Source organism: Eschrichtius robustus, chromosome 7 (genome assembly GCF_028021215.1).
Source record: "Eschrichtius robustus isolate mEscRob2 chromosome 7, mEscRob2.pri, whole genome shotgun sequence".
Taxonomy (NCBI): Eukaryota; Metazoa; Chordata; class Mammalia; order Artiodactyla; family Eschrichtiidae; genus Eschrichtius; species Eschrichtius robustus.
Window position 1 is genome coordinate 84,221,251 of NC_090830.1, and position 27,255 is coordinate 84,248,505.

The window sequence follows — 27,255 nt, forward strand, 5'->3', positions numbered from 1 at the left end:
AATTTTCCTTCACTCTGGAGTGTGGTATGATGTGTGGCTCTTACTTTATTTTCTTCCAAATGGCTAGCCCGTTATCCTAACATCATTTACTATGTAAACCATCCTCTCTCCTCTCACTAGATTTGCTGCCTCGATTCTTACTTCTTACTTACTTTTGGATCTTTTCTTGGATTTTTCTTCTTTGACTGATTATTCCTGAGCCAGATTTAATTGTTTAATTATATGCAGCTTTAACATAAATTTTACCATCTATTAAAGTCAGAGTCTATCATTATTCTTCATTTCTAAAATGTCCTTGGCTAATCTCATCCATTTTTTCCTATTAGAGATACTTCTGAAATATTTTCTCACTATCCTCCTCCCTGCAACATCAAAAAAAAAACGTGGTGGTTTTTATTGGAATTGCATCAATGCTATTGCCGTATTTGTGGAGGATGAACATTTTTATAATATGAACAATTAAATCTTCTTGTTCAGGAATGTGGTGTTTTCTTCCTTTTATTCAAAGCTTCTTTTTTGTCTTTGATATAGGTTTTTTTTTTAACACCTGTAAATGCACTGGCCACCCAATCCCAAACATTCTCAATGACATACGTACCTGTGGGCTTCTATTTTTTGGACTTTGCTAAAATTTATTCTTTTATTTAGGTGCTCTACATTTCTTTTCTGATTAAACTTTAGGTTTAATATTTTTTATTGCTATTGTGATTGTGCTCATTATTTTTAAACTTATTGCAATTGCTAGTTATATATTTATATTGTTACTGGTCTCCTCAGTTAAGTTTCCTATGAGTTGCATTTTTTTCTAGGAGATTCTTTTGAGTGTTTTTTTTTTTTTTTGGCTGCACCATACGGCTTGTGGGATTTTAGTTCCCCGACGAGGGATTGAACCCGGGCCCTCAGCAGTGAGAGCACGGAGTCCTAACCACTGGACCGTCAGGGAATTCCCATCTTTTGAGTTTTTAAGTGAAGCAATATTTACTCTAAAACACTTTATTTAAAAAAAGATTCAAACTTGAAGAAAAGTGGAAAGAATAATAAAATGAATACTCACATATTATCCACTTAAATTTACCAATTATTAATATTTTGCCACATTTTCACTCTCCTTCTCTCTCCATGCGTGCAGGCACACACACACATACAGATACATGTATGCACTTTTTGGTTGCTGTCATTTTGCTGAACAATTTGAGAGAAAGTGACAGGCATAGCAACTCTAACCCAAGGGTTAGCAAACTATTTTCTGTAAAGGACCAGATAATCAATATTTTGGGCTTTTTGGGTCATACTGCCTCTGTCCCAACTACTCACCCAGACCATCGTAACACAAAAGCAGCCACAGACAATATGTAAACAAAAGGGTGTGGCGTGGTCCAGTGAGACTTTTAATAATGCATGTCAGCCAGGTTTGGCCTGGGAGCCTCAGTTTGCCGCCTCCTGATCAAACCCTAATCCTTCAGCTAGGATCTTCCATGAAAAAGGACATTTCCTGTCATAGCCACGATAATCATTATCACACTGATTGAAATTAACATCATGATTCCATAATAGTAACTCACATCTAATCCACAGTGGAGAGGTATTTAGTTTGTATTGTTGGATTTTGCATATGATTATTTAAATCTGCTGGGGAAGAAAAACAATACTTTTTATATGTCTCCAACAGCGAAAGTCACCTGTTCCAATCTCTGGACTCCCTCCTCCCTAGAGGTGAGCTGAGTACCAGATGCTGGGAGGGTAGCTCAGTGGAGCTGGGGTCTTGGGGCTCAGTTCCCAGTGGAGATTTTCTGGTTGATGTTCTCCTTGAGGACCTCAGTGATCGACGGATATAAATTGTGGGCTGGCTCTGTGTCGGGGTTCATGGAAGGATCATAAAACTATGTGGCCAGGCATCAGGTTCACTGAGGGACCCAAATGCAGCCTTTGGTCTTATTTCCAAAGAAGGTTATCGTTATTATGTGTTTGTTTGTGTTTTAAAAATTAATTTTCTAAGTGTGGATGTGTTTAATATGTGTTTAATATACATAGTAACCCTGATGGATATGTCTGCATTTTGAGGAGGCTCAGAAATGCAGGTAGCATCTTTGAGGCCCTGGAGGGGCTCATTAAGGAACATCAGATCAGACTCTGGCATTGGACAGTCCATGTTTATGAGCTGGGATATTTTCTGTCAGAGCTGTCCGTAAATGAACTACCCTTGCATTGTGACGAGCTCTTCATCACAGGAAATGGTTACGCGTAGGCTGAAAGTATCTGAAAAGGTTTCTGTGGTGGATTAAATATGCCTCTCGGTAAGTTTTTGGCCTCACCTCCCTTTGAGAAGTGGGGTCTGCTTCCCGTACTCTGAGTCTCCGCCGGCCTTGTGGCGAGCTTTGGTCTGTAGGATGCAATGGAAGTGACTCTGTGTAACTTCTGAGGACGGGCTGTAAGAGATTTGTAGCTTCTACCTTTGCCCCTCTGGCAATGCTCACTTTTGGAAGCTGCCTCATGAGAAGCCCTCCTTGCCCTAGACTCCCAGGTTGCAAGGACACCCAGGCTAGAGCCAAACAGAGGCTACGTGGAGGAACACCGAGGCACCAGGCACGTGAGTGAAGCCTTCGTGGTTCTTCCAGTCAATGACCTCAACCAAGTGATTGACCTTGGCTGACACAATGTGGGGCTGAAGGGCCACCCAGTCAAGCCCCGCCCGAATTAATAGTCCACAGAATCACAAGCACATATAACGGTTGTGTTTTAAGCCACTAAATTTGCTGATAGCTTGTTGTTACTTAGCAATAGATAACTGCAACAGCTTTGCCAAAGGGATTTATGCATCGGGCTAGAAATTGGTTTAGATAATTTTTACTGTGTCTTTCAACACCAAGATTCTAACATAATGTGAGTCTTGCATGCAGCAATGCAGCGATAACATTCATCTAATTTAATACTTTTTTTTCCCCCTGAGAACCTAAGTGCAGGTTGTTTGGGGGAGGGTGGTGGTGGTAGTAGTAAACTCCCCGCTCTCAAAAAGCTTACAGGGTGCCAGGGGAGAGACAACTCTATGAGCAGCCCTCAGCCCTAACCACGCTCAGGGGACCATAGAGGGCGAAGGTCCCTCCAGGAGTCTTGCACGAGCAAAGACAGGAAATGGAAAGGAGATCTGTGGAACGATGAATGGTCCGCTGGGGGCAGAGAAAAAAGCACACGATGGGTGGAGCCAGATGTAAACCTGGAAAGGTAGGCTGTGGAGCCCTTGGATGCTACGCTAAGGAGGTGGACTGTTTTCTGTGGGCAAAGCAGACCTGTGAGGATACAGAGGGCCATGGTTGGATCAAGTTTTACGAGGATAACTGGTGGGGAGGGTGTGATTCAAGTTATGAAAGTTTGCAGGGAGAGAGAGGCCAGTTAGGAGATCTTTGCAGTGGTCAAAGTGGGAAATAAGGGTCTGGACAGAGTCTGTGAGTATGGAGAGATAGAAGGGGATGGACAGAGAGAAACGGTGGTGGTGAAATCAACAAGGCTTGGCATCAATTAGATGTCGGGATGAGGGAGAGCAGAGAGCTAAGCGTCTGAGCCCCAGGCTGAGGGATGGGTAGAGGGCACCACCCTCTAACCGTGGGTACCTGGGAAGGAGGGGCAGACTTGGAGGAGAGAGAATGTGCTTGGAATGGCTGTGCTGAGGGTTTTTTTTGTTGTTGCTTGTTTGTTTTATTTTTGTTTTTTACCACCCAGAAGGGGGAGGGGGTGGGGGCTAGAGGAGAGGAGAGAACCTGGATGAGAAGCCTGGTGGTGGAGGGAGGTTGGCTGGGCTCACTTTGGGCAGCCTGTGTTGAGGATGTAGGCGCGTTCTGCGAATTCTCCTGGTCATAGGAAATTCCTTTTAGAAAATGGGGGGAAAAAAATCCCAGAACCTTGTGTGGGTTAAAGAGGGAACTTCAAAATAGAAGATACAGACAGCTAAAAACATGTTTTTAAAAACCATTCTGTTGTGGCTGGCACCATTTGAATGAGATTTACACAGAAGTTTTTTTTTTTTTTTTTTTTTTTTAGAAAAAAGGAGATCATGAGGCCAGATAAAATTTGCTTTTTTTCCCCTGCTTTCTTAACTCATAAAACTGATTTTGGATGCTTCTCCCTCTGCTTCCGACCACAGAACATGGGCTAAGGATCCTGCCCTCTCTCTCTCCCTCAGGGCCTGTGACCTCCTTTCCCCACCTCCAAGTCTCCTGCCCCCTCCCGCCTCCTCCCAGTTTCCCTGATGAGGAAGACACGGTACAGCTAAGTTGTCCTTTCATTTTTCTCTGTTTTCTATTTAATATTTATTTATTTATTTTTATTTGGTTGTGTCAGGTCTTACTTGTGGCTTGCTGGCTCCTTAGTTGCCGCATGTGGGCTCCTTAATTGTGGCTCACCTGCTCCTTAGTTGTGGCACGCAAACTCTTAGTTGCGGCATGCATGTGGGATCTAGTTCCCTGACCAGGGATTGAACCCGGGGCCCCTGCATTGGGAGCGTGGAGTCCTAACCACTGCACCACCAGGGAAGTCCCTCATTTTTCTCTGTTTTCTATTCAAGGCCACTCTCTTTTTGCTTTTTCTCCTTTAAGGCTGGAGTTCATTTTGGCCACCTCATGACATCCTCCACAACTAGAGAAACTATCGCTGCCTTATTCCCAATCAGGTTATAACCGGTGGGAAAACCTTCCACTTTCCATTTTCTCTCGAAAATTGTAGGCTTTATCTGAGTTTCTCTTGGACAAGGCTGGCATCAACAAGACAGTGTGGTGTGGTTTACCCTTTCCCCATCACAGATCATCACAAACCCTCTCATCATCAATTCGTTCATTCACTCACTCTTTCGGTCAGTGTTACGGAGCACCCAGTATCTGCTAGGCCCTGTGCTGGGAACTGGCGATGGAGGAATAAACGACACAGGCCTGGCCCTGTCGTTTGGGAGTACATCATCCCACAAGGCACAATGGTATCATTGGGGCCAGGCTGAAAACAAAAACAACTATGCCTTCCAGAAAAAGCATCTGTCTCCGTGACATTTTCCATTGGGGTGAGACGGGCCAGGCCTCTGTGGGCTCCTGCGGTGTGCTGTGACTGATGGGTTATCAGGAGAAGGGGGATTGAATAAGCTGGACAGCTCAGAGGGCTTTGGGCTTGCCAGAAAAAAGCAATCGACTCCTAAGGTGGAAGGCGAGTGTTTTTGCCTATCTGCCTTTCGGCTGCCTTGGCCTTTGGCTGCTAAGCCTAAGAAAGATGGCCTTTTCCTCAGTCATCACAGATGGGCCAGATGACTCTGAAAGTAGCAACAGTGAAAGTTTTCAGGCAATTTTAGCTGTGAAGGTTGAGCATTTTAGCAAAACCAGGGCGAGAATAAGGTAGTACTCTTTATTTGTAATTGAAAGCGTTTTCTTTTGTCGACTCATCCCTGTGAAGAGCTTGCCTTTGTCCCAGTAAGTGACCAGTTGTTTTCCTTTGAGATGGAGGTTGATGCAGGTTTCTGGCTCTTAGGTGTTGTCTCAATCTCAGGAGAAAAGGATTGAGTGAACAGTGGCTCTGCCATCCGTCTAGCTATCTGTCTATTTATTTATTTATTGGTAGTAATTTTTTCCCATCTTTATTGAGGTGTAATTGACAAATCAAAATCGTATGTGTTTAAAGTGTACAGTGTGAGGTTTTGATATACATGTACATTGTGAAATGATTGCCCAATCAAGCTAATTAACATATCCATCGCTTCACCTAGTTACTTTTTGTGTGTGTGATGAGAACACTTAAGATTTACCCTGAGAATATTTCAAATATACAATACAGTGTTAATTTATAGTCCTCATGCTGTGCATTAGATGTCCAGAATTTATTCATGCTGCATAACTGAAACTTTGTGCCTTTTCATCAAACACAGCTTAAGTATCTATAGACAGAAGAATAGATAAAAGAAGTAGTATATATGTATGTACAGTGGAATATTATTCAGTCTTAAAAAAGAAGGAAATCCTGCCAGTTGTGACGACACGGATGAACTTGGGGAACATTACGCTAAGTGAAATAAGCTAGACACAGAAAGCCAGATGTTGCATGATCTCACTTAAATGTGGAGTCTAACGAAGTCGAACTTGTAGAAGCAGAGAGTAGAATGGAGGTTGCCGGGTTGGGGTCGGGGGGGTGGGCACTGCCATTTACCTTGCTGCTTCATGTCACCACAGCTGGTTGGAGTAGGAACACTGCATTTAATTTGAGGTGGTTGGTCAAATGCTATTTATCTGTGGTACGCCAGTCATGACCCTTCAGTGTCCTTGTGATGGGCTAAATTGTGTCCACTTAAAATACATATGTTGAAGTCCCAACCTCTGGTATCTTAGAATGTAACTATATTTGGAGCTAAGGTCCTTTTTTTTTTTTTAATTTTTATTTTGTTTATTTATTTATGGCTGTGTTGGGTCTTCGTTTCTGTGCGAGGGCTTTCTCTAGTTGCGGCAAGTGGGAGCCACTCTTCATTGCGGTGCGCGGGCCTCTCACTATCGTGGCCTCTCTTGTTGTGGAGCAAAGGCTCCAGACGCGCAGGCTCAGTAGTTGTGGCTCACGGGCCTAGTTGCTCCGCGGCATGTGGGATCTTCCCAGACCAGGGCTCGAACCCGTGTCTCTTGCATTGGCAGGCAGATTCTCAACCACTGCGCCACCAGGGAAGCCCCTGGAGCTAAGGTCTTTAAAGAGGAAATTAAGTTAAAATGAGGTCTTTAGGGCGGGCCCTAATTCCCTATGATTGGTATCCTTATAAGAAGAGGAAATTTGGACACAGACATGTATGAACACAGAGGAAAGACCATGTGAAGACACAGGGAGAAGATGGCCATCTACAAGTACTTTGTTATGGCAGCTTTGTTATGGTACTTTGTTATGGCAGCCGGGTGAGCTAGTACACCCCTTATCCTTAGAAGGGAGTAGGACTAGGGGGTTGAAGCCCCTCTGGCTTTGACATGCCTTGACTGCCTGGATTTTCCCTGAGATCCACTCCTGTCTGGAAGACTCCTGGGGGCAGATGATGGATCTGGAGTCCCCGGGTGGAAGCTGTCTTGGTTGGTGCCCTGTGTTTTGTGTGATGTGGTGACCACAGTCAGATTAGGGATTCCTGGGGGAGGAATAGAAACCCACTGTGTAAACTGTGAAGTGCTGTGCCAGTGCGACGCTTCATTTTTGTGCTTCTGAGATGCTAGTGACTGATGAAGGTGAAATACAGCCTTGGGGTAAGATTCAACTTCTGCTTTGGAGTCAGACAGACCTTGGTTCCACTTTTGCATCAGTCATTAACTCTCTGTTCTAGTATTTCCCATCTTAAAACCAGCCAACCAACACACCCTCCCTCCCCATTTCTGTCTTAACCCCACGTTCCCCTCCGGCTGCCACTTCCTGTCTCTGCTCCTTTTTTACAGGAAATGTCTTGAAAGGGTTGTCTGCGGTCACTCCCCTGCCTCCGCCACGCTGCCTGGATGGCTGCCCATCGCGCCACTAGGGCTGCTGTTGACAAGATCTCCCATCACGTCCTGAGACCATGTCCTGCTGTCCCTTGTTGCTTCTCTGTCCTTATCTTTTGTGATGTCTCAGCAGCCTGAGCTCAGCTTACGACTCCCTTTTTACTTGAAATGCTTTCCTCTCTTGGCTTCCCCCATGGACGTCGCCCCTTCTGGTTTTTTATCTTACCCCTTGGTCTGCCTTCTCAGTCTCCTTTCCTGGCTCCAGCTCTTTCTCCCAACTTTTAAATGGCTCAGCGCCCCAAGACGCCCTGGCTATTTTCTCTTGATCTACATTCTTTCTTGCATTGATAACATCAATTCCATGACTGAGAAACATCACCCCCGAGCAGAGGACCTCTCAGTCAGCATCTGCAGCCTGCACTCACCCTCAAGTCCTGGGATCACGCATCCCACTGCCCACGGCAGGCCTCTTGGATGTCAGATGGCGTCTCAAACTCATTGAAGACAGAATTTTGTTTGTTTTCCTTCCAGCCACAGTGGATAATTCTCTACTCAAACATGCCAAACCTGTTTCCAGTGCTGGGGCCACTGCACCTGTGGTTCCCTTGCTCTGGAAATTTCTTCTCCCTGAGACTCACTCATCAGCCTTCTTATTATTTAGGTCTCAGATCAGTCCCTTTTGAGAGGACTTCTGGTCACGCAGCCTACAGTAGCCTCCCAGACTCTATCACTTACCCTGTTTTAATTCTCTGCATGCTTTATTATTTCTGATATATTTTTAATTTTACTTGATGCGTATTTTTCCGTCATTGGAAGGCAAGCTCCGAGAGAGTGGGGCTGTGTCTGCCTTGTTCATGGCTACATCCCCAGTGCCTGGAGCAGGCCGAGCCTCCTAGATGCTCAGTAAGGATTTGGTGAATGATCTGATGAAGCCACTCAACTTCTTTAGCCCTTAATTCCTGACTCCTAGAGAGTGGGTCAATAGGAAGTTGGAATTTTGTCTATGTTTTAGAATTTAAAAAAATGGTCATTGGATTGGAGAAAAGTCCTCAATCTGTGCCATTTCAGAGGCAACAAAATCCTTGCCTTTTTTTTTTTTTAATGAGGGACTCAAAACTCACAGTTACTGTCTTCTTTTTTTTTTTCGATCCATTAAAATATCAATGGACTGAAAAAGTTATAAGCCACAAAAACAGAGAAAATGAGAGGAGGGAAGAACAGATGAGAAAATGTCCACAGAAGTTTGGTTTCTGGAAGACAGAGAGAGAGTGGTGCGGGGGTCAGCGGGGCTCCTGCAGGAAGAGGGCTGGTGGCACTGAGCTGACTCAGTCCAGAGTTCCCACAGGCTCGGGACTTGGGGGCAGCAGATACATGAAGGATGGTGCTGAGAATGTGGGATTGGTGGCAAGTTTCTCTGTGGAGTGGCTGGACCCTCAGGTGCCTGCTTTCACCTGTTTCTTCCAGGCTACTTCATCCCTTCCTCTAACCAGGAGGAGATGGGGAGTTGCAAGGGCAAGGTTGGGGCTCAGCGTATCAGGCTGAGTGGAGAGAGCAGATGGGGGGCAAGTGGGAAACGGGGAGCAAGCAAAGGTCTGAACTCTGAACAGTGGGACCTGCAGCCAGGGTTGCCTGTAGGGTGTACAGGGCTGGCAACTTTTTTTTTTGGTCGTGTTTTTGTCTATAGCAAATTAACAATTTGGACTACATAAAATCAGTCTATTAGCTCTGTTCTGGTGGCCCAATCTCAAGTGATCCTATGATAAAAATATTGTGTTGGCCAGTAGGATTCATCTGCTTGCTGGGCCACCCTTCTGGAACCAGGGCCTGGCCACTGGGCCCCAGGATGACTCCATAAATATGAATCCTGGAGCTCCTTGGGGCACTTGGTTAATTCCTTGCGTGGAGGAGAGGGTCAGAGAGCACCTTGAAGGGGAGAAGCAGGCACTAGGACTCATGTGGGACCTGGTCTGGGCTTAGGGCATCTCACCTGGACCACACTGCTGTCCCTGGCAGTCCTGGGGGCACTATTTCTGGCCAGTCTCGGGGGAACTTGCAAGGGAAGTTTGCAAAAAGGCACCTCAAAGCATCGGTTTCCCATGAAGTGTGGGGCTTAGGCTAGGGGTCCTGCTTGCTTGAGTCTAAGGGCTGTTCTACCTGCAGCCTGCATTCCCACACAGACTCCTGGGATGCTGGTGGTCTCATACCACCCAGGTAGGACAGAGAAGACACTGAATAATCTCAGAGGAAGGACCTCCAGATACTTACATTTGAGGGTCCTCAGTGAAATGGCTGATCCTTCATCCAGTCTTCCTGGAGTTAAGCCCACCTCTCAAGGAAACCTTGACTACACACTCTGAGTCTCTGTTTCAGATACATACTTACTTTCTCTCTTGAATGTGAGCAGTCAGGGAACATCAGACTTCAGAGGAAAGCCTCCAAAACAAATGACAGGTGCCAAATCAAACAAACTTAGAAGAAAACAAAAAAGCAAAGAACAGAGGAAATAGATCTAAATCAGAATATGGGGGAGAAAAATCTCTAAAATCCTCAGAGATGAGCTATTGCATTCATGACACAATTTCAGGGTACAACGAAGCAAAAAGAAACAATCAAAGAATATGAAAGAGGGCTTGGGAATTACAAATGTGCTAGCTGAAATAAAAAATTCAGTAGAAGGTTTGGGGGATAAAGTCAGTGAAATCAGCCAGGAAGTAGAACAAAAAGACAAGAGACGGAAAATAAAAGAGAAATGATAAGGCACTTATAGGGTCAAATCACGCAGTCCAGCAGCTGACACATAGGAGTTCTAGAAAGAAAAAAGCAAAATGAGAGGAGAAGAAATTATCACAAAAATTCTAGGCAGAGATGTATTAGACTAGAAGGACCTGAAACTCCAATCGAAAGCATCCTGAGTGCCTAACACAATCAATGAAAGAAAATCCACACCAAGGCACATCTATTAAAAAGGTTCAGGGACTTCCCTGGTGGTGCAGTGGTTAAGAATCCGCCTGCCAATGCAGGGGACATGGGTTCGACCCCTGGTCCAGGAAGATCCCACATACTGCGGAGCAACTAAGCCCATGCACCACAACTACTGAGCCTGCGCTCTAGAGCCCGCAAGCCACAGCTGCTGAAGCCTGCATGCCCTAGAGCCCGTGCGCCAAAACTACTGAGCCCACGCGCTGCAACTACTGAAGACCGCACACCTAGAGCCTGTGCTCTGCCACAAGAGAAGCCACTGTAATGAGAAGCCCGCGCACCGCAATGAAGAGTAGCCCCTGCTTGCCACAACTAGAGAAAGCCTGCGCACAGCAATGAAGACCCAACGCAGCCAAAAAAAAAAAAAGTTTCAGAATTCAGTGATAAAGGGAAAAATTAGTGCCTTATGCAGAAGAATGAGAATCCGAGTGCAGTACTGGATGCTGGAAGACAAGATAGTAAAGTCTTCCAACTTCTGCAGGAAAATTATTTTTAATCAGATTCTATGCTTAGCTAGAAGTTACATGCGATGGTAGCATATAGATATTTTCAGACAAGACTCTATATAGATATATAGATTATATATAGATCTATCTATAGATATATATAGATAAATAGATACATATATATATATAAATACAGATATTTTCAGACAAGTGTCTCTCTGTGCATCCTTTTCTGAGAGGTGTTGTGAACTATGTTGCTGCAAAATGAGGACGTGGACAAGAAAGAAAACATGGAACAAAGAAACAGGGGCTTCAACTCACGGGAGGCTGAGAGGCGAGTCCTGAGAGGACAGACGGACAGGAGACCTAGATGGCAGCCAGCTGAGATGGGGAAGGAGAGATGCATCTAGGGGGCGGGCGTCCCTTGGAAAAGATCACTGCTGTATTGTCTGTTATAAAAAAAGCACTTGGTTAAACACAGAGAAAGATTTACTGCAGATCTTAGAGAAGTTTGGCAAAAATTCAACACTCTACTTCAAGAAAAAGCAACTAGTAACTCAGGAAAGAAAATTATTCGAAAGAAAAAGTCATCACACTGCCATGTTTTACTGAATTTCAGATGCCATTAATTGTAAAATCTATGATTATTTTAAGAAGAAAGAAAAAAACTGTTGGCTATGAAAAAGGCAAGTAGTAACTTGTAAGACATACATATTTTAGAGATATTAGAAAGTTAAAAAATGTAATTCTTAGAATTGGTGGAAATAGCACCCTATTTGGCGTTACAGTGAACTATATTTAGTTCTGCACCCATCTTTGATTTAACCACAAATTGTGATGTAAATCTATTGTGAGGGTAAGGAGAGGAAAAGTATGGGTACGTACCTGTGTGGGAAATATAAGTGCTAAATACTCATGTACCAAAAAAGAAAGGTAGTAGTTAATGTCTAGAATTGATAAATCAAGAATTAGCGGCATTATTCAGACATGGATGTAACCACATGAAGGAAAGCTAAAATAATTGAGGATGGTGACCTCTGGGCAGTAGATGAGGGTGGGGTAGGTTGGGGTGAAGTGGTTTGGAGAACTGATTTTTTTTATAACAAGCCTTTTGGCATATAATGCACGATTGACATGTGTGTGCATGTTGCTTTGATTAAACAAAGGTAGAGGATAATACACACACGGCCCTTTTGGAGCTTGAAAGCAGGACAATAATTGGAGATTTGGGGCCCCCAAACCTGCTCTCTCTCTGAAATATCTTCTCTGAAAATAAGGTTAAGATATAATCATATCCTGCTTAACTGGCCTCCAGGAAGACCAGGAGCCCCTCCCCATGCCTACCCTCCCTCTTGCCCCAGAATGGAAGTGTGACCAAGGGTGGCCCAAAGTCCTCTTACTATTGCAGAAAGCTTTAGAGTCTACAAATCGTTCACATATTTCAGGCCATTTGATCCTTACTGTGGCCTGATTAGGTGTAAGTATCACCATTTCACGTGTGTAGAGACAGAGCCTGGAGGGGCACCACTGGCCCGCCTCTTCACCTGACAGCTCAGCCCTTCCCTGCCCGTGCCCTGTTACCGTCACCTAACATCATCCTGTCCCCGTGATATCTTAGAGGAAAGAGGAGGAGGAGAGGAAGCGAGGAGAAGAGCAGATTCGCCTCCAGGAAGAGCAGAGGGCGAAGGAACTCTACTGGACCCTGAAGCAGGCCCAGCTGCAGAGCCGCCCCAGCGAGAAGGAGGAGCGCGAGTGGGAAGAACAGCGTGAGTACAGCTTGTTTCCTGGGGACCGGGAGGCCGGCCTGTCTTCTTCACCCGCTCTCCTCCCACCTGTCTATCTGCTCAGTCATCATTCCAGTTCACTCAGTCAGCCCAGCAGCCTTTGCCTGGGGTCAACCATGTATGTGGTCCTGCTAAGGGCCCAGGGGGTAAGGGCTCCATCCTCAAGGAACTTACTTGCCTGTTGGGGAGGTTTCTCATACTAAAGAATAAAACCCTACGTTTACTGAGTTACCGATAATTTTCTGACTCTGTGCTAAGCCCTGGGGATCCAGAGATGAGCGATCACGGTCCTTATCTTGGGGGAACTCACTGGCCAGACAGGAGATAGACACACAGGCTAAGGGCTGTGAGGGAAAAAGCACATGTTCTGTTGGAGCACTTGGTGGCTATATCCTGGTGGCGTTCCAGTTGAGGAGTTATAAAGTGAGGCTTGGTGGCGGCGTAGGGATAACAGACAAAGAAGCTGGAGAGGGCCCTTGGGAAGGAGCACCCAGAATGTGACAAAGGAATGTGGTGTGCTTAGGAAGTTAGAGATGTATGGGGTGGCTCTTAAACTTGGAGAGTGTCAGGGGTGGTAAGAAGTTAGGTGGGAAAGAGAGGGTGGAACCAGGTTTGAAGGGTGGTGTTTTAGTATGTTCTTGAGATTTGCTTTAATCAGGTATGGTTAGACGTTCAGACATGGAAATGACTGTCTTGCAGGAAGAAGTTTTTTTCTCACAGATTCCTAGACCTGGAGAGCATGGCATGCCAGGCAGGGCCACGTGGGGAAGCACGAGGGTGAGTCAGGAGACAGAGGGAGAAAGGGGAAAAAGTGGGCAAGAGCCTTCATTGTGGTTTCTTTGGAAAAGGTAAGGTAGGGCAGGGTAAACAGGCTTAGGATTGGCTAGTATGAATCATTTCAGCAGGCTCTGGGGTACAGGGGCTGTCTCTAATTCTCTGGTACCTGGCCCTGGGGTGATTACGGCAGATGGATAGATTGTGGTGTGTAAGAACTAGATAAAAGAGGTGGTTGGAATGTGGGCTTTGCATGGGTTAGTTTGCATTTGAAAGGCACACTTGCAGGTGAGTCCTTTACTAGCTTTAGGAATTGGCTCGCTCTTGGAAGGGCAGCCTCTGAAGAATCAGCAAGGCCCCAGATGTCAAAACTTCGAAAAATACAGAAAATAAAAAGGCATGATTAATATGGGTGGACACTGGAAGCTTCTAAAGGTGAGTGACATGATTCAGGCTGGGTTTGGGAGTGAGAGCTAGGAGGAAGCTGCTGCAATGGTTCACTTTAGAGAACTAGGGCCACAGCAGGGAGAGCAGAGATGTGAGATGCCTTCTGCCGGCCAGCATTCTGGTCCTCAGCACTTCTTAGTCATCTGCCAGCTTCATTAGACAGACTTAAAAAAATTGAGATATCATTCACATACCATAAAATACAATTCAGTGCTCAATTCAGTGGTTTCTAGTATACTCACAAAGTTGTGCAACCATCACCACTATCTAATTCTAGAGTATTTTCATCACCAGAGAAAGAAACTCTGCCCGCTGGCAGTTACTTCTCCCCCCACCACACCCCTGGAAACCATTGATCTAATTTCTGTCCCTATGGATTTGCCTGTTATGGACATTTCATATAAATAGCATCATACATTATGTGACCTTTTGTGTCTGACTTCTTTCATTTAGCATGTTTTCAAGGTCCATCCACATTGTAGCATGGATCAGTCATTCATTCTTTTTTATGACTGAATAAAATTCTCATGTGTGCATATACCACATTTCTGTTTAACCATTTATCAGTTGATGGACATTTGGGTTGTTCCACTCTTTGGCTATTATAAATGATGTTGCTCTGAGTATTTGTGTATGTTTTTGTGTGAACATATATTTTCATTTCTCTTGGATATATATCCAGGAGTGGAATTTCTGGGTCATATGATAACTCTATGTTTAACATTTTGAGAAACTGCCATACTGTTTTCCAAAGTGACTGTACCATTTTACATTTCTGTAAGCAATGTGTGAGGGTTCCAATTTCTTCATATCCTTGTCAGCACTTGTTTTTCATGGTGTTTTGCTTTATAGCCATCCTAATGGGTATGAAGGGCTACCTCATCGTGATTTTGATTTGCATCTACCTAACGACTGCCACAAAAATACTGAGGATCCTAAGAAACTATTATGAACAATTATTTTCCAACAAATTAGATAACCTAGAAGAAATGAACAACTTTCTAGAAATATACAACCTACCAAGAGCGAATTATGAAGAAATAGAAAATCTGAACCGTCCAGTTACTAATAAGAATATTGAATCATAAAGTTATATATGGATATTCAACCTCACAGGGGTCGGTGCCGCTGACCCCGCATTATTCATGGGTCAACTGTATTTCTTTTGACATTATAGAGGTAAGCTTTTTTGTAAAGTCTCTTTGCTTCTACTGAGAGGTTTGAGGAAAACTGGAAGGAAAAATTAATATCAGTCCCCAAATAGAAGATACCATGCCTGTTCAAAAGCAGGTTTTTCTATAGAGCAGGAACCAGGAGATAACTGTGGGTGGCAGCCTTGGTGTAGAGGTGTCCTGTCTTCATGAATGAAATTACTTGCCAGGTTTAGGTGCTGCAAGTCATCCATCGGCTCCCTGTTTTGGTATGAACTCATGGCAAACTGTAGTGTTTGGGAGGTCAGGGGCCTGCCAATCTCTCAAAGGATGACCGTGATGTCTACTATTGGAAACGTCAAGCCACATTTTGATTTTGATCTTGAATGTCCAGTCTCACGGGTTGGATTTTGGCCGATTGAAATTAGGCATATACGGTCTTGGTTTTTGCATGGGAATCATTGTAATGCTTATAAATGAAAATGAAATCATTCAACCATCTTAAGTCAAACAAAAATAATAATAATAAAAGAAACATACTGGCCTTGGAAAAAAACAAAAAAAGAATATTGAATCGGTCATAAAAAATCTGCCAACAAAGAAAAGTCCAGGAGCAGATGGCTTCACTGATGAATTCTACTGAACATTTAAAAAGGAATTAATACAAATCTTTCTCGAAATATTCCAAAAAATTGAAGAGGAGGGAACACTTCCCAACTCATTTTAGGAGGCCAGCATCATCTCATACCAAAGCCAGATGGAGACAATACAAGCAAAGAAAATTACAAGCCAGTACTCTTGATAAACATAGCTGCAAGAATCCTGTAATATTTTGCTACAAAATATTTGTACATTCGGAAAGGCCCCATGGAGGAAATGGCATTTGGTTTGGGAAAAGTGGGGAGGTAAATAAGGCGGGCAAGGGCATCGCAGACGAGGGAACAGTACTGAGCAAAAGCAAGGTCGTTATGTGCATAGAACACGGCACATGCTTTGATGTGGTTGCAGCCTGGGGTTCATGGTGGGTAATGATGGAAATGAGGCTAGAAAGATAAGATGGGCAAGAGCTAACGAAGAATTCATTTGTTTAAATTTGGAATGGATGAAGAGATGGGTGAAAAAAGAAGGCTGGACAAAATTTATACTGAAAAAAATAGTGAAGGATCACAGAGTGAAGTCACGCGAGGCTACTGTGGTCTGGGGAAGGAGCACTGGGCTGGGAGCCCTGTCCTAGCTCTGCCGCTTCCTAGTGTGTGACCTCGAGCAAGTTCTCTCTCTGCGCCGTTTCTCAGTTTCTTCATTTGTAAGATGAGGGTAATCACGGAGAGCTGAGGGTGAAATGAGAGGGAGGAAGCACAGGTGCTCTCTGAGCTGTGAAGGGCTGTCACTCACGAAGTGTCCCTCTTTTTTGTAGCTACACAATGAGATGGAAAGTTATGGGCTGGGCTGGCGTTTCACTGGTGATGGAGGATGGAAATCATTTGGCCCCAGTGCTGGCTGATTGCTAATTAATGTACTGTGTGGCAACCGAAAATGGAAAAAGCTACCCTGAACAGAGAAAAGATGTGATCATTCAGGCCCATGATTTTGGTTCCTCATTTTATGCTTTCTTAAAGAATGATGAGCTAAACTCTGGAGGCTGTCATTCAAATCCAGCAAAGCCATTCTGCACTCAATTAACTTAATATGAAAGATATAGTGGGCCATTAATCTACTGGGAGCAGCAGTTTTCGATGAAACACCTAAATTAAATTCTCCAAGTTAGAAAAAAAGGGAATTGTTCCCTTTAATATCACTTGAATACAGAGTTAGTTATTCAGTTCAAACAGCAGAGCAGGCTCTGGCTTCTGAGAAGCTCTGAATATATCAGGCAGAAATTCACTTAATAATTTCTCAACTGTGAATTTGGAAGAGTGTGAGTTAGGTAACCTTTAGTCACCCGGAGATTTAGAGATGAGCCGGCCTGACTTGGTTAACGGTATCATTTACAAAAATTGGATCTGTGTGACTGTTCACTCCTCCCCTCCCTCTTTGAGCTGTGTGATCCCGGTTGTGGCCCCCCCCCCCCACCCATAACTAGCACTCTAGTGTCACACGCCTTGTGGGGTTTCGGTCAGAGCTGAGAAAATATGTGCTCGGGCCCAGTGGGGAGTCCAGTTATGCTGGTTCTGTTCTCTTCGCTCCTAAAAGGGCACGTGCTCTGGAGGCTGGGTTTAAAGTCAGTGATTCTAAAATGCTGTGCGCTTGACACAGGCAGAGCTTGAAGGGGCCTGTGGAGATGGGGTGTGGGTCTGCCGACGGGGTGGGCAAAGAAGAGTTTTGGGCTTGAAGGAAAGCTGAAGGATAGCACGGAAGGATTTTTTTTTCTCTCTGCTGATGGGGTGGGAAATTGTGTAGTTGCTCCTTGGACATAAGTTTGAACTGATCCCCAAACTCCAGGTGCCGTATATTTTTGGCTTTACAGCTCAGAATGATGCCAGCGTTGAGTCCCCACATGCCTGATTCATGTCCTGCTTAGGGTTCTCTCCCCTCTTGAATTACTCAGGAATCCCTGGGCGCTTTATTTTGTCCCCAAAGTGAAGTCTTTCTGACCTTCTCGCTGGCATGGGGAGCATTCTGGTCTTAAGGAACCCCTGAAGTTCCTCCTGGTGGCCACAGGGGGTCACTGTTGGCAGCAATCAGGATTGCAAGCAGAACAAGGAGGGTTGGCAGGTGACCTCAGAAGCCTCGGGGTCCAGGTAGAGAGAGCCCCTTCCTTTGGCCTTGTTTAGCTGTTGGTGAGCCTCACTGGGTTTCCCCGAGGCTCATCAGAGCTCACTGTCTTGGCACCAAACCCGTCCTCTCCCCAGGTGACGGCTGCTCCAGCAGGTTGAGTCACCAGAGGCCTGTATGTATATCCTTCAGCATCCGGACCACCTGTTTCCCTTCTCCCAGGGGTCAGGAAATGTACCCTTCTCACAAAGTTTCATTTTTCCCATTTCCCTGACAAGAGCTCCTGACTCTACCCAGCCCCCATTCTTACACCACTTCCCCACCTTCACCCCTTTGTGCCTTAACAGGGCTGGACCCATCCTAAAGGTGGTATTCCAGTCCCCTTCTCTCACAGTCAACATAATCATAACAACAACAATAGATAATATTTAATGAGCCTCCTCCATTTGCCTGGAACTGTCCAAGCCCCATCTATGTACAATCTCACTGATGTCTCAAAGTAACCCTACGAGGCCCTCATTTTACAGATGAGGAAATAAAGTGTAGGTATAGTAATTCAAGTTGTCCAAGGTTCCCATGCATCAGGAAACGGAGCAGAATTTAAACACATCTACACACATACACAATTTAAATCTTTATTGGTGCCTTTTCCTGTATATAGGATTATTCACTAATTTTCAGAGACATTATGCTATTTACCCAAGGGGTTACTACAAATTGATGTTGCTTTGAAGCATTTGGTTTCTTGGCAGGCTGTAACTGGCTCATCTGAATTCTATTCAGCACTGAGTCTTTTCTATCTGGGCAGAGGTAGGGAGAACCATGGGCAAGTGCTCTAGAGACGGGTCTCATGAAGAGCAACAGTTAATGATCTTCCGGAACCTTGTGGCCCCTGGACCTTCCCCCCTGAATCCCACAGGCACCTCTCCCTCCACACATCCAACACTCCATCCTCCTCTTCCCCCACCTGCTTCATCACCTGACTGTCAGAGGCAGAAACTTGGCTGTCATTCTGGTCTCTCTTTTTTGCTCACTACCAATCCCCAAACCACCAAGTTGTAAAGATTTGACCTCCTCAGTATTCTTTGAATTTACTCCCCTCCTTCCCATTGTCCTGACATTAACCCCCATTGCCCTTTGCCTAGGTTTCTGGTTTCCAAGCCTCTATTCTTGTTCCTGTCAGATTCATTTCCAACACCATAGCCAAGTCAGTCTTTGAAAAGTGCAAACGGGCATCCTGCTCTCCTGCTTGAAGCCTTTCAGGGGCGTCCATCACCCTTTGGTAAAGCACTAAAATTCATTAGCTGGTATTTATTGGTCTCCTAAATAGCCTTTTCTGCTTTTGCATCTTCACCTCTTGTCGCCTCCCCACAGGAGCTTCCCCCAGCCATTCTAAGAGGGATGCTCCAACTCCCTCTTGCCTCTGGGCCTCTGCCCCTGAGCTTCCTCTGCCTAGAATTGCCTCTCCTTGGCCTCTCTTTGTTGAATCCTGTGTGTCCACCGGGCATCAGCTTAGATGTCCTTCTCCAGAGGATTTCTCTGCCTGGATGAGGTGCCCCCTCTCCGGGGCCCCGCGGCACCCTGTGCACACCCCACACAGCTCCATTCACCATTTGCTGGCGTGTTTCCTCTCCCAGGCAGTAAGCTCTCCAAGGGCGTGGACTGTGTCTTGCTGGTTGCTCTGTCCACATCTCCTAGCAGGAGCCAGGCAGCCAGCTGACATGGCGACCTTGTGAAAACTAGAAAAAGGCGCCGATTCTTTAGGACGCTACGCTGCCATCTACCAGGAACTTGTTACAACATCTGTACATATCAGTGATGGTCATGGGCGACTGCGCCCCCTGGAGTTGTGCAATGCACAGCTCGGGCCTGCACAGCATGGAGCTGGCACAGGGAGGCACTATACACACGCGCTGAATAAATGTGTTTTTAGTGCCCGAATGTGTTATTTAAAGTGTTAAGAACCCTGCCTCTTGCAATGACTGGCCTGGCCATATTTCTGGAAGCCTGTAACTGCTCCCAGAGATGCTGCCAAGAGGAAACCCAAGTCCTGCTGTTTCTCTTCAGCACTGGAGAACTGAGCGGAAGGCTAGGGCACAGGCAGGGTCGTGATTCCAGAGCAGCCTGGCAGTTTTGGCAGCCCTTGGACGAAGGGGGGGGATGGTCTCTATTTTCCATGGAGGGAACACTAAGACCCAGAGAGATGAAAACTTGTCCTGGGCTAGACAGAGAGTTAGGAGCAAAGCCAAGCAGAATGCTCAGCTGTCTCCCCACCCCCGAGCCTGGGACAGCTGAAACTCCCATCTCTGGCATGGGTGTGGCCGGACTCCCCAGACTGTGGGATTTGGTTTCTTTTGAGCAGGAGGGCTGCAGGCCAGGCAGTCCTGGAGGGTGGTGTCTTAGCTCTGGGAGGTGGTCCCACGCTGGGCAGATGTGGGTGCATCCTCGTGCTAGGAGAGCAGAGATGGAAGGGATCTTTCCCCCTGATCTGCAGGTGAGAGAACGGAGGGATGGCAGCAGGGACACAGCTGGGGACATTTCTAGCTAATGGTGACACCCTGCTGTGCTCTGGCCTCTTCATTCTCAGCTCGCTGCTCCCCAAGCCAGAATGTCCTTTTTTTTTTTTTTTTCATTTTAATTGTGGTAGGGGACTTCCCTGGTGGTCCAGTGGTTAAGATTCCGTGCTCCCAATGCAGGGGTGCAGGTTCGATCCCTGGTCAGGGAACTAAGATCCCGCATCCTGTATGGCACAGCCCTCCCCCTCAAAAAGGTAAAAAAAACCCAAATAAATTGTGGTAAAGTATACAACTTAAAATTGACCATTTTAACCATTTTTAGGTGTGTAGTTCAGTGGCATTGAGTACATTCATAGTGTTGTGCTACCATTACCACCACCCACCTCCAACATTGGTTATCTTCCCACACTGAAACTCTGTCCCCATTAAACTGTAACTCATTTCACCCTTCCTGTAGCCCCTGGCAGCCGCCACTTTCTACTCCGTGAATTTAACTACTCTAAGTGCAATAAGTGGAATATAAGTGAAATCATACAATGTTTGTCCTTTTGTGGCTGGCTTAGTCACTTAGCATAATGTCTTTAAGATTCATCCATGTTGTAGCATGTGTCAGAACTTCCTCCCATTTTGAAGGCTGGATACTGTTACTTGTATGTGTAAACTATATTTTCTTTATTTATCCATCGATGGACATTTGGGTTATTTCCACCTTTTGGCTGTTGTTAATCATGCTGTTATGAACATGGCTGTACAAATATTTGTTTGAATTCCTGCTTTCAATTCTTTTGGGTATATATCCAGAATTGGCATTGCTGGATCGTATGGTAATTGTATGTTTAATTTTTTATGGAATTGCTGTACTATTTTCCACAGCAGCTGCACCATTTCACATTCCCACCAACGATGCCTAAGGGTTCCAATTTCTCCATGTCCTTGCCAATACTTGTTATTTTCACATTTTTTTTTTTAATTTAAAAAATTTAAAAAATAATAGCTATCCAAATAGGTGTGAAGAGGAATCTCATTGTGGTTGGTCCATTTTTTCAGTCTCTAAATTCATCTTTTCTTCTGGTCCTCAGTGTTTTCACGCTGCTCAGCTGTCTTTATGTATTTCTGAGAGATGAGGTTCATTCTCCCTCTTAACAGATGGAGAAAGGAGACCCTGGAACCTACCTTAGAAGTGGGAATGGCCCTGGCCCCGCTTTGTTCTGCGTGCAATGCAGGCCCTGGGAACTTGGGCCGTGGGAGGAAGCGGGTGACTCGGTTGGGGCCCTCGTCTCTGCAGTGCGTCCTCCGGGGACAAGGACTGTCCGATACTTGCTGCTTCAGGGCACAAGATGCTTATGGTTGTTTTCAATGGGATAGAAGAAAAAACTTTGAATTCTGGCTGAGGGTTTCCATGGCAGAGTCATATGATACAGTTCGAATCTATCCCGGATTCAGAGAAGGAACAGAAGCAACCTTTTAAGATTTCAAAGCTTAATTTAGGGTAAGCTGGGAGTACCTGGCAGTCCAGTGGTTAGGGCTTGGCACTTTCACTGCCGTGGCCCCGGGTTCAATCCCTGGTCGGGGAGCTAAGATCCCGCACTGCTTGTAAACAGACCCAGATTCCATGTGACCGATCATCAAGGGTGCCCGCTCCTGGACTGGCCAAGAATTGTTTATGGCTATATTTTGAACATGGCAATGCCAGGGCTAATGAAAATAAAAGTTTTAGCTAACACTTACCATGGTGCTTAAAATGTACCTGACACAGGTCTAAGTGGTTTATATTATTAGCTCTCTTAACAACTTCATAACAACTTTATGAGGTAGGGACTCTTATTACATCCATTTTACTTTTGAGGAAACGGAGGCCCAGGGTGATTAAGTAACTTGTCCAGTGTCACACAGCTGGTAAATGAAGTTGAGATCTGAACCCAGGCAGCTAGGTTCCAGAATCAGGCTTTGGGAAATCTGAAGAAAGGATCAAGGTCAGAGGCCTGATTTAGTAAGACATTGCTTTAAAAAAAGTACTTCATAGTTTATAGAATTTTATGTTTCATTTAATCTTCATAATAACTCAGTGTGGCAGACGTTCATGTCCTTCTCATTTTGACAGAGGTGTAAAGTGAGGCCTAGAGGCATCCAGGGACTTTCTTAAGAAAGCTGGCATGGAGTGTTGATGAGGATGGGAGAAAAGGGAACCCTGTGCACTGTTGGTGGGAATGTCAAATGGTGCAGCCACTATGGCAAACGGTATGGAGGTTCCTCAAAAAATTAAAAATAAAGCTACCATATGACCCAGCAATCCCCCTTCTGGGTATATTTCCAAAGGAAATGAAATCAGGCTATTAAAGAGATATCTGTACTCCCATGATTATTGCAACATTATTCACAATAGCCAAGCTATAGAAACAACATGAACATCTGTCAACGGATGATTGGATAAAGACCATGAGAATGAAGGAAATCCTGCCATTTGCAACAACAAACATGGACCTTCAGGGCATTATGCTAACTGAAAAAAGTCAGACAGAGAAAAATACTACACGATATCACTTATATGTGAAATCTAAAAAAGCCGAACTTGCAGAAACAGAGTAGAATGGTGGTTACCAGGGGCCAGGGGGCGGGGGGGCGGTTGAAGGGGGAGGTGGGGAGGAGTTAGGGAGATGTTGGTCAAAGGGTACAAACTTGCAGTTAGAAGATGAATAAATTCTGGGGATCTAATGCACAGCCTAGGGATTACAGTCAACAATAATATGTTACATGCTTCAAAGTTGCCAAGACTAGATCTTAAATGTTCTCACCACACAAAATTAACTATGGGACCTGACGGAGGTGTTAGCTAATGCTATGGTGGTAATCATTTTGTAATATATTAAGTGTATCACGTCAGCACATAGTACACCTTAAGCTTACATATGTCAGTTATGTCTCAAAAAAAGAACACGAGAAAAGAAAAAGACCCAAGAGAGCCCTCTCGGAGCTGCCGTTAACCCTGTCTGACTCCACATCAGTCCCTTTTCCATAGTCGGGGCTGGGCGGCAGGGCTGGCTTCCTGTTGCAGCCTCAGCTGTATCCTCACCTCCGAGTGCCCTCCAGGCCGCTGCCTGGGCATCACAGCTGGTCTGAGTCGGTGGACACAGCTGCACAGAGGAGAGTTCGCAGAATGGTGGGGAGCTTGGTGGCGCCCGAACGCAGAGTGTGGGCAGGAGCTCAGAGGCCCACTGGGCTGGGAAAGAAAGTGGGGCGGGCAGGATGCTCCTTAAGGGCCAAGGGGTTTGCCCTTTGTCCTGTGTGCATTGGGAGCCACTGAAGGCTTCCGAGGAAGACAATGGCAAAGCTAGAGCTGGGTTTTAGGAGGCTGGGTTTAGTCCCTCTGTGACCCACAGCTTGTGCACTCTCCTAGCCAAGTTCCAAAAATCTGTCTTCCTAGTTTGCATGTGACTTCCTTCTGTCACTGAGTGTGACTGTCTCTCAGGGGCTGTCAACACTCAAAGGTCACTGGCCCTTATAGGGCACAAGCTTCTGTGTTTAGTCTGTAGTCTAGTGACCGCAAAGCCTGTGCTGGGGAACCTGGCCTTGTTTGAGCCTCGTGGTAGCAGGCACTATGGTGTTTTTAGTACCTGGAGTGGAAATATAGGGGTTTTTTCCCCCTGGGGTGGATTCCTCCCTCTTCTTTTTCTGGAAAAACTCCTATTGACCTTTCCAGACCCAGTGGGACGCTCCATCTCCTATGGTGGCCCCTGGCTTCCTCACAGAATGTGAGCCCCGCAGCCCCTAAACTCTGACAGTACTTCATCAGTCCCTGTTCTCCTTGCGCTAGAGATATTTATTTGTCTTCTTTTCCCAGCTAGGCTCTGAGTGCCTTGAGGGAAGACGTCTGGTCTTTGCTGCCTCTATATCCAGCTCAGGGCCTGGCAGAGTTAAGTACTTAATTGGGCACAGCCATCCAAGCATATTATCACCTGCTGACTGAATACATATGTATTCATATGCATATGAATGCATCCGTGAATAGACCAAAGAAAATTCCCCTCCTGCCCTGGAGCTCTCAGCTTATTAGATCCTCTGCATGTGACTTCCACATCCATAAATACCTTCTGAGGGACAGACTTCCTGCTGCCTTCCTCAGATCTGGGGGATGTTATGTTTCGAGAGTGGACTTTGACAACTTGAGAAGGAGAAGCGCTTTCTTTCCGCATGAGGGCCATGTGCTTTGTATCCTCCAAATGCTAACAGAACACAGTTCCCTGACTGGTAGGTTGTAGGTGCTTGCTACACAGGTATTGGATGGAGATTGGAGTAGAATTAGACTATGGGTAAGATTTTACTCCCGGGGGGTGTGGGTGACCTGCTTGGGCCAGGGCAATCCCTGGTCTTGCACAACGAGAAGAACACGGCCAGCTCCACGAGTTCTCTACAAAAGGACTGGATTTTAGAGGCAGACAGGGGCCTGACACGATGCAATCAGACTGCAAAATAATTGGTTTTAATCCTAGACCGTGCCTGCAACAGGTTTTGTTCCCTCTCTTGGCACTTTCCCAGCCCCAGGACTCCCTTTTGAGTTTTAGAAGCAGCAACTTGCAAATGTCCACCCTGCCTTGAGGAACATGAAAAGACAGAGGCTAGAGAGAGGGGCCTCGTGGCATTCTGGAACCTGTGGTGTGACAGAGCTGTCCAAGGATCCTCTCCCTTCCCTCCAACGCACTCACCCACCAGCTGTCAAGGCCACAGGACACCAAGGAGAAAGGGCACCGTAACTGGGACTCCAGAGTTTCCAACAACTCATCCTGTGGTAGCAGACAGGGTGGTTGCCGGCCAGGCTTGGCCACTGACCCAGCTGGGCAAGTCGGCGTCCTTCCTTGGAAAGCAGTTTCCACATGAATAACATGAGGAGGTTGGATGGGATGGTCTTAAATGCTCTTGTGGCTTTTTCTAGGAAAGAGCAGGGCTCTGGTGTCAGATACACCTGATTTTAAAATGGAAGGACGCTTAAGAAGTGGGGTAGAGTGGTGTAGAGAGCTGCATGGGTTTCAGAGCCAGACACACCTGGGTTCCGACCCTGGCTCTGCCCCTTATTAGCTATTTAACCTCGGACAAGTTGCTTAACCTCCCGGAGGCTGGGTTTCTGTGCAAACGTAGTGATGTGCCCTCCTCCCTGGGTGGCTGGAGGAAGTGTCTATAATGCGATATTGCAGGGAGGGCCCGGAGCTCAGGGCTTGGCACAGAGAAAGCTGTAATCAGCATGGGTGGTGGCAGTGGTATTTGAGATGCTAACCCCTTCGACAGGTGTCCTTGGGGCGGGCGGGGCACGGGGTTTGAGAAGCTGCTCTGAGCAGGGCACTCCAGGAAGAGCTACACATGGAGATGTAAATTTCCATCCAAAAGTTGCTTGCTCATTCTGGAACAGGGCCACAGGAACAGCTGGACCACCCCAAACTGTCATGAGTGTCTTTATCCCCACAGGGACAGGCTAACCCAGGGCTGCTGGCTCAGGTCGGGCCTGCCATTGCCGGGTGCCAAGCCTCCACGCAGCGCACGTGGGTGCATCCGGATGAATCCCGGGACTCCGGGTGAGTCCCAGGGCTCCTGGCCATGTACTGGCTTGCTCAGTGCATGGCCTGCGCTGCGGGTCTGGGTGAACACGCTCTCTATTCCTTTCCAGTGCGTCGGTCCAAGGCGGCTGACGAGGAGCGGAGGCGCCGAGCCCAGCGCGCCCGGGACGAGTACCGGCGCCACTCCCTCCGCGCCATCCAGAAGGGCACGGTCGCTGGCCTCAGCTCCAGGTTCCGAGAGCTCGGCCAGAGCCACGAGCAGGAGGCGAGACTCTGCCACCACCTCCTGGGCCCGGGGCCGCCTTCACCCCTGGCCGTGCCTGGCAGGTGGGTCGCGGACCTCGCATCCCGCATCCGCATCCGCGGTGTGTCTGGGGGGAGGGCCTCGGCTGGGGCGTAGGGCACCAGGGATCCAGTCCGGCTCTGCCTCCGACTTGCTGTGAAATTTGGGGCTAGTCATCTCCCCTCTGTCGGCCTCAGTGCCCTAGTCTGTGTAATGGGGCAGGAGTGGGGGAGAGGAGTCGGGGTTGGAGATTTCTAGCAACTCTGGAGCTCTGGGAGGCTTCATCTCTTTGGGGTCTAGGATTCCTTTGAGAATCTAAAGAAAGCCGTGTACCCTCTTCTCTGCGAAATGCACATATGTAAATACCCCAAAATGTTTGCATATAATTTCCAGTTCTTAAAGATCCGTAGACCCCAGGTTAAGAACTTGTAATATAAGACCTCAAATGGGTTAAATGTGGCCCAGCAGCCTGGAACCAGAACTGGCTGCTGCTTTTTGTAACCACAGGCAATGCTGGTGCATCCCGGGTTCTGATAGCCGGTTGCAGATGAACGCAGTTGAGTGCAGGAGGGTCCTTACACGCTGGGCTGATGAGTGGTTTGGCAAGGGCACTCAGGTGACTGACTGCCCATGATTGCTGGGACCGAGGATCAGGAGGTTGCCTGGAGCCTCTCCACCTGCCGCCTGTGCTCACCTCAGGCCAGCCCTAAGGCTGGTTCCCCTCCTCATTATTGCTGATTGTCTGCTGCCCCACTGAGGGCTCAGAGGCTGGATGGTGAGTTCCTGCTGCTCCCTGAACCACAGTAAACCTGCAGAAGAGTCCATTCAGCCCCAGATGATAGAGGGTGGTCTGGGTTTTGCTTTAATTGGGATTTAGGATTATTCATAAAACCCCCTCTCCCTCTCCCTGCAGCCCAGGGAGAACTGACCACATCTGCGTTTCTTCCTTCCTTCCCTCCCTTCCTTCCCTCCTTCCTTGTCATTTATATGATTCACAAACCAGAAAGTTTAAAAAGATACATGGAGAAAAGGCTGACTCCCATCCTTGCCGTCCATCTACTCAGTTCCCTCTTCCCTGCACAGGGAACCACTGTTCTTAGTTTGTGTGTCCTCCCAGTTCCTTTTCGCAACTGCCAAGGTGAAAAGTTGTATCTCCCTCT

General features: G+C 46.4%; 1 protein-coding gene across 2 annotated transcripts in view; it reads left to right on the top strand.

Moving 5' to 3' along the window:
- SH2D4B (SH2 domain containing 4B) overlaps nucleotides 1-27,255 on the top strand; it is an 80,048-nt gene that overhangs the window by 25,847 nt on the left and 26,946 nt on the right. For both annotated transcript variants that reach the window (XR_011074493.1, XM_068547996.1), the window contains exons 4-5: nucleotides 12,504-12,651; nucleotides 25,923-26,139. Coding sequence is in view for 1 of the 2 variants with exons in the window: in XM_068547996.1 (XP_068404097.1) it covers nucleotides 12,504-12,651; nucleotides 25,923-26,139 (365 nt within the window). In the remaining variant the exon portion in view is untranslated. The remainder of the gene's footprint in view (nucleotides 1-12,503; nucleotides 12,652-25,922; nucleotides 26,140-27,255) is intronic.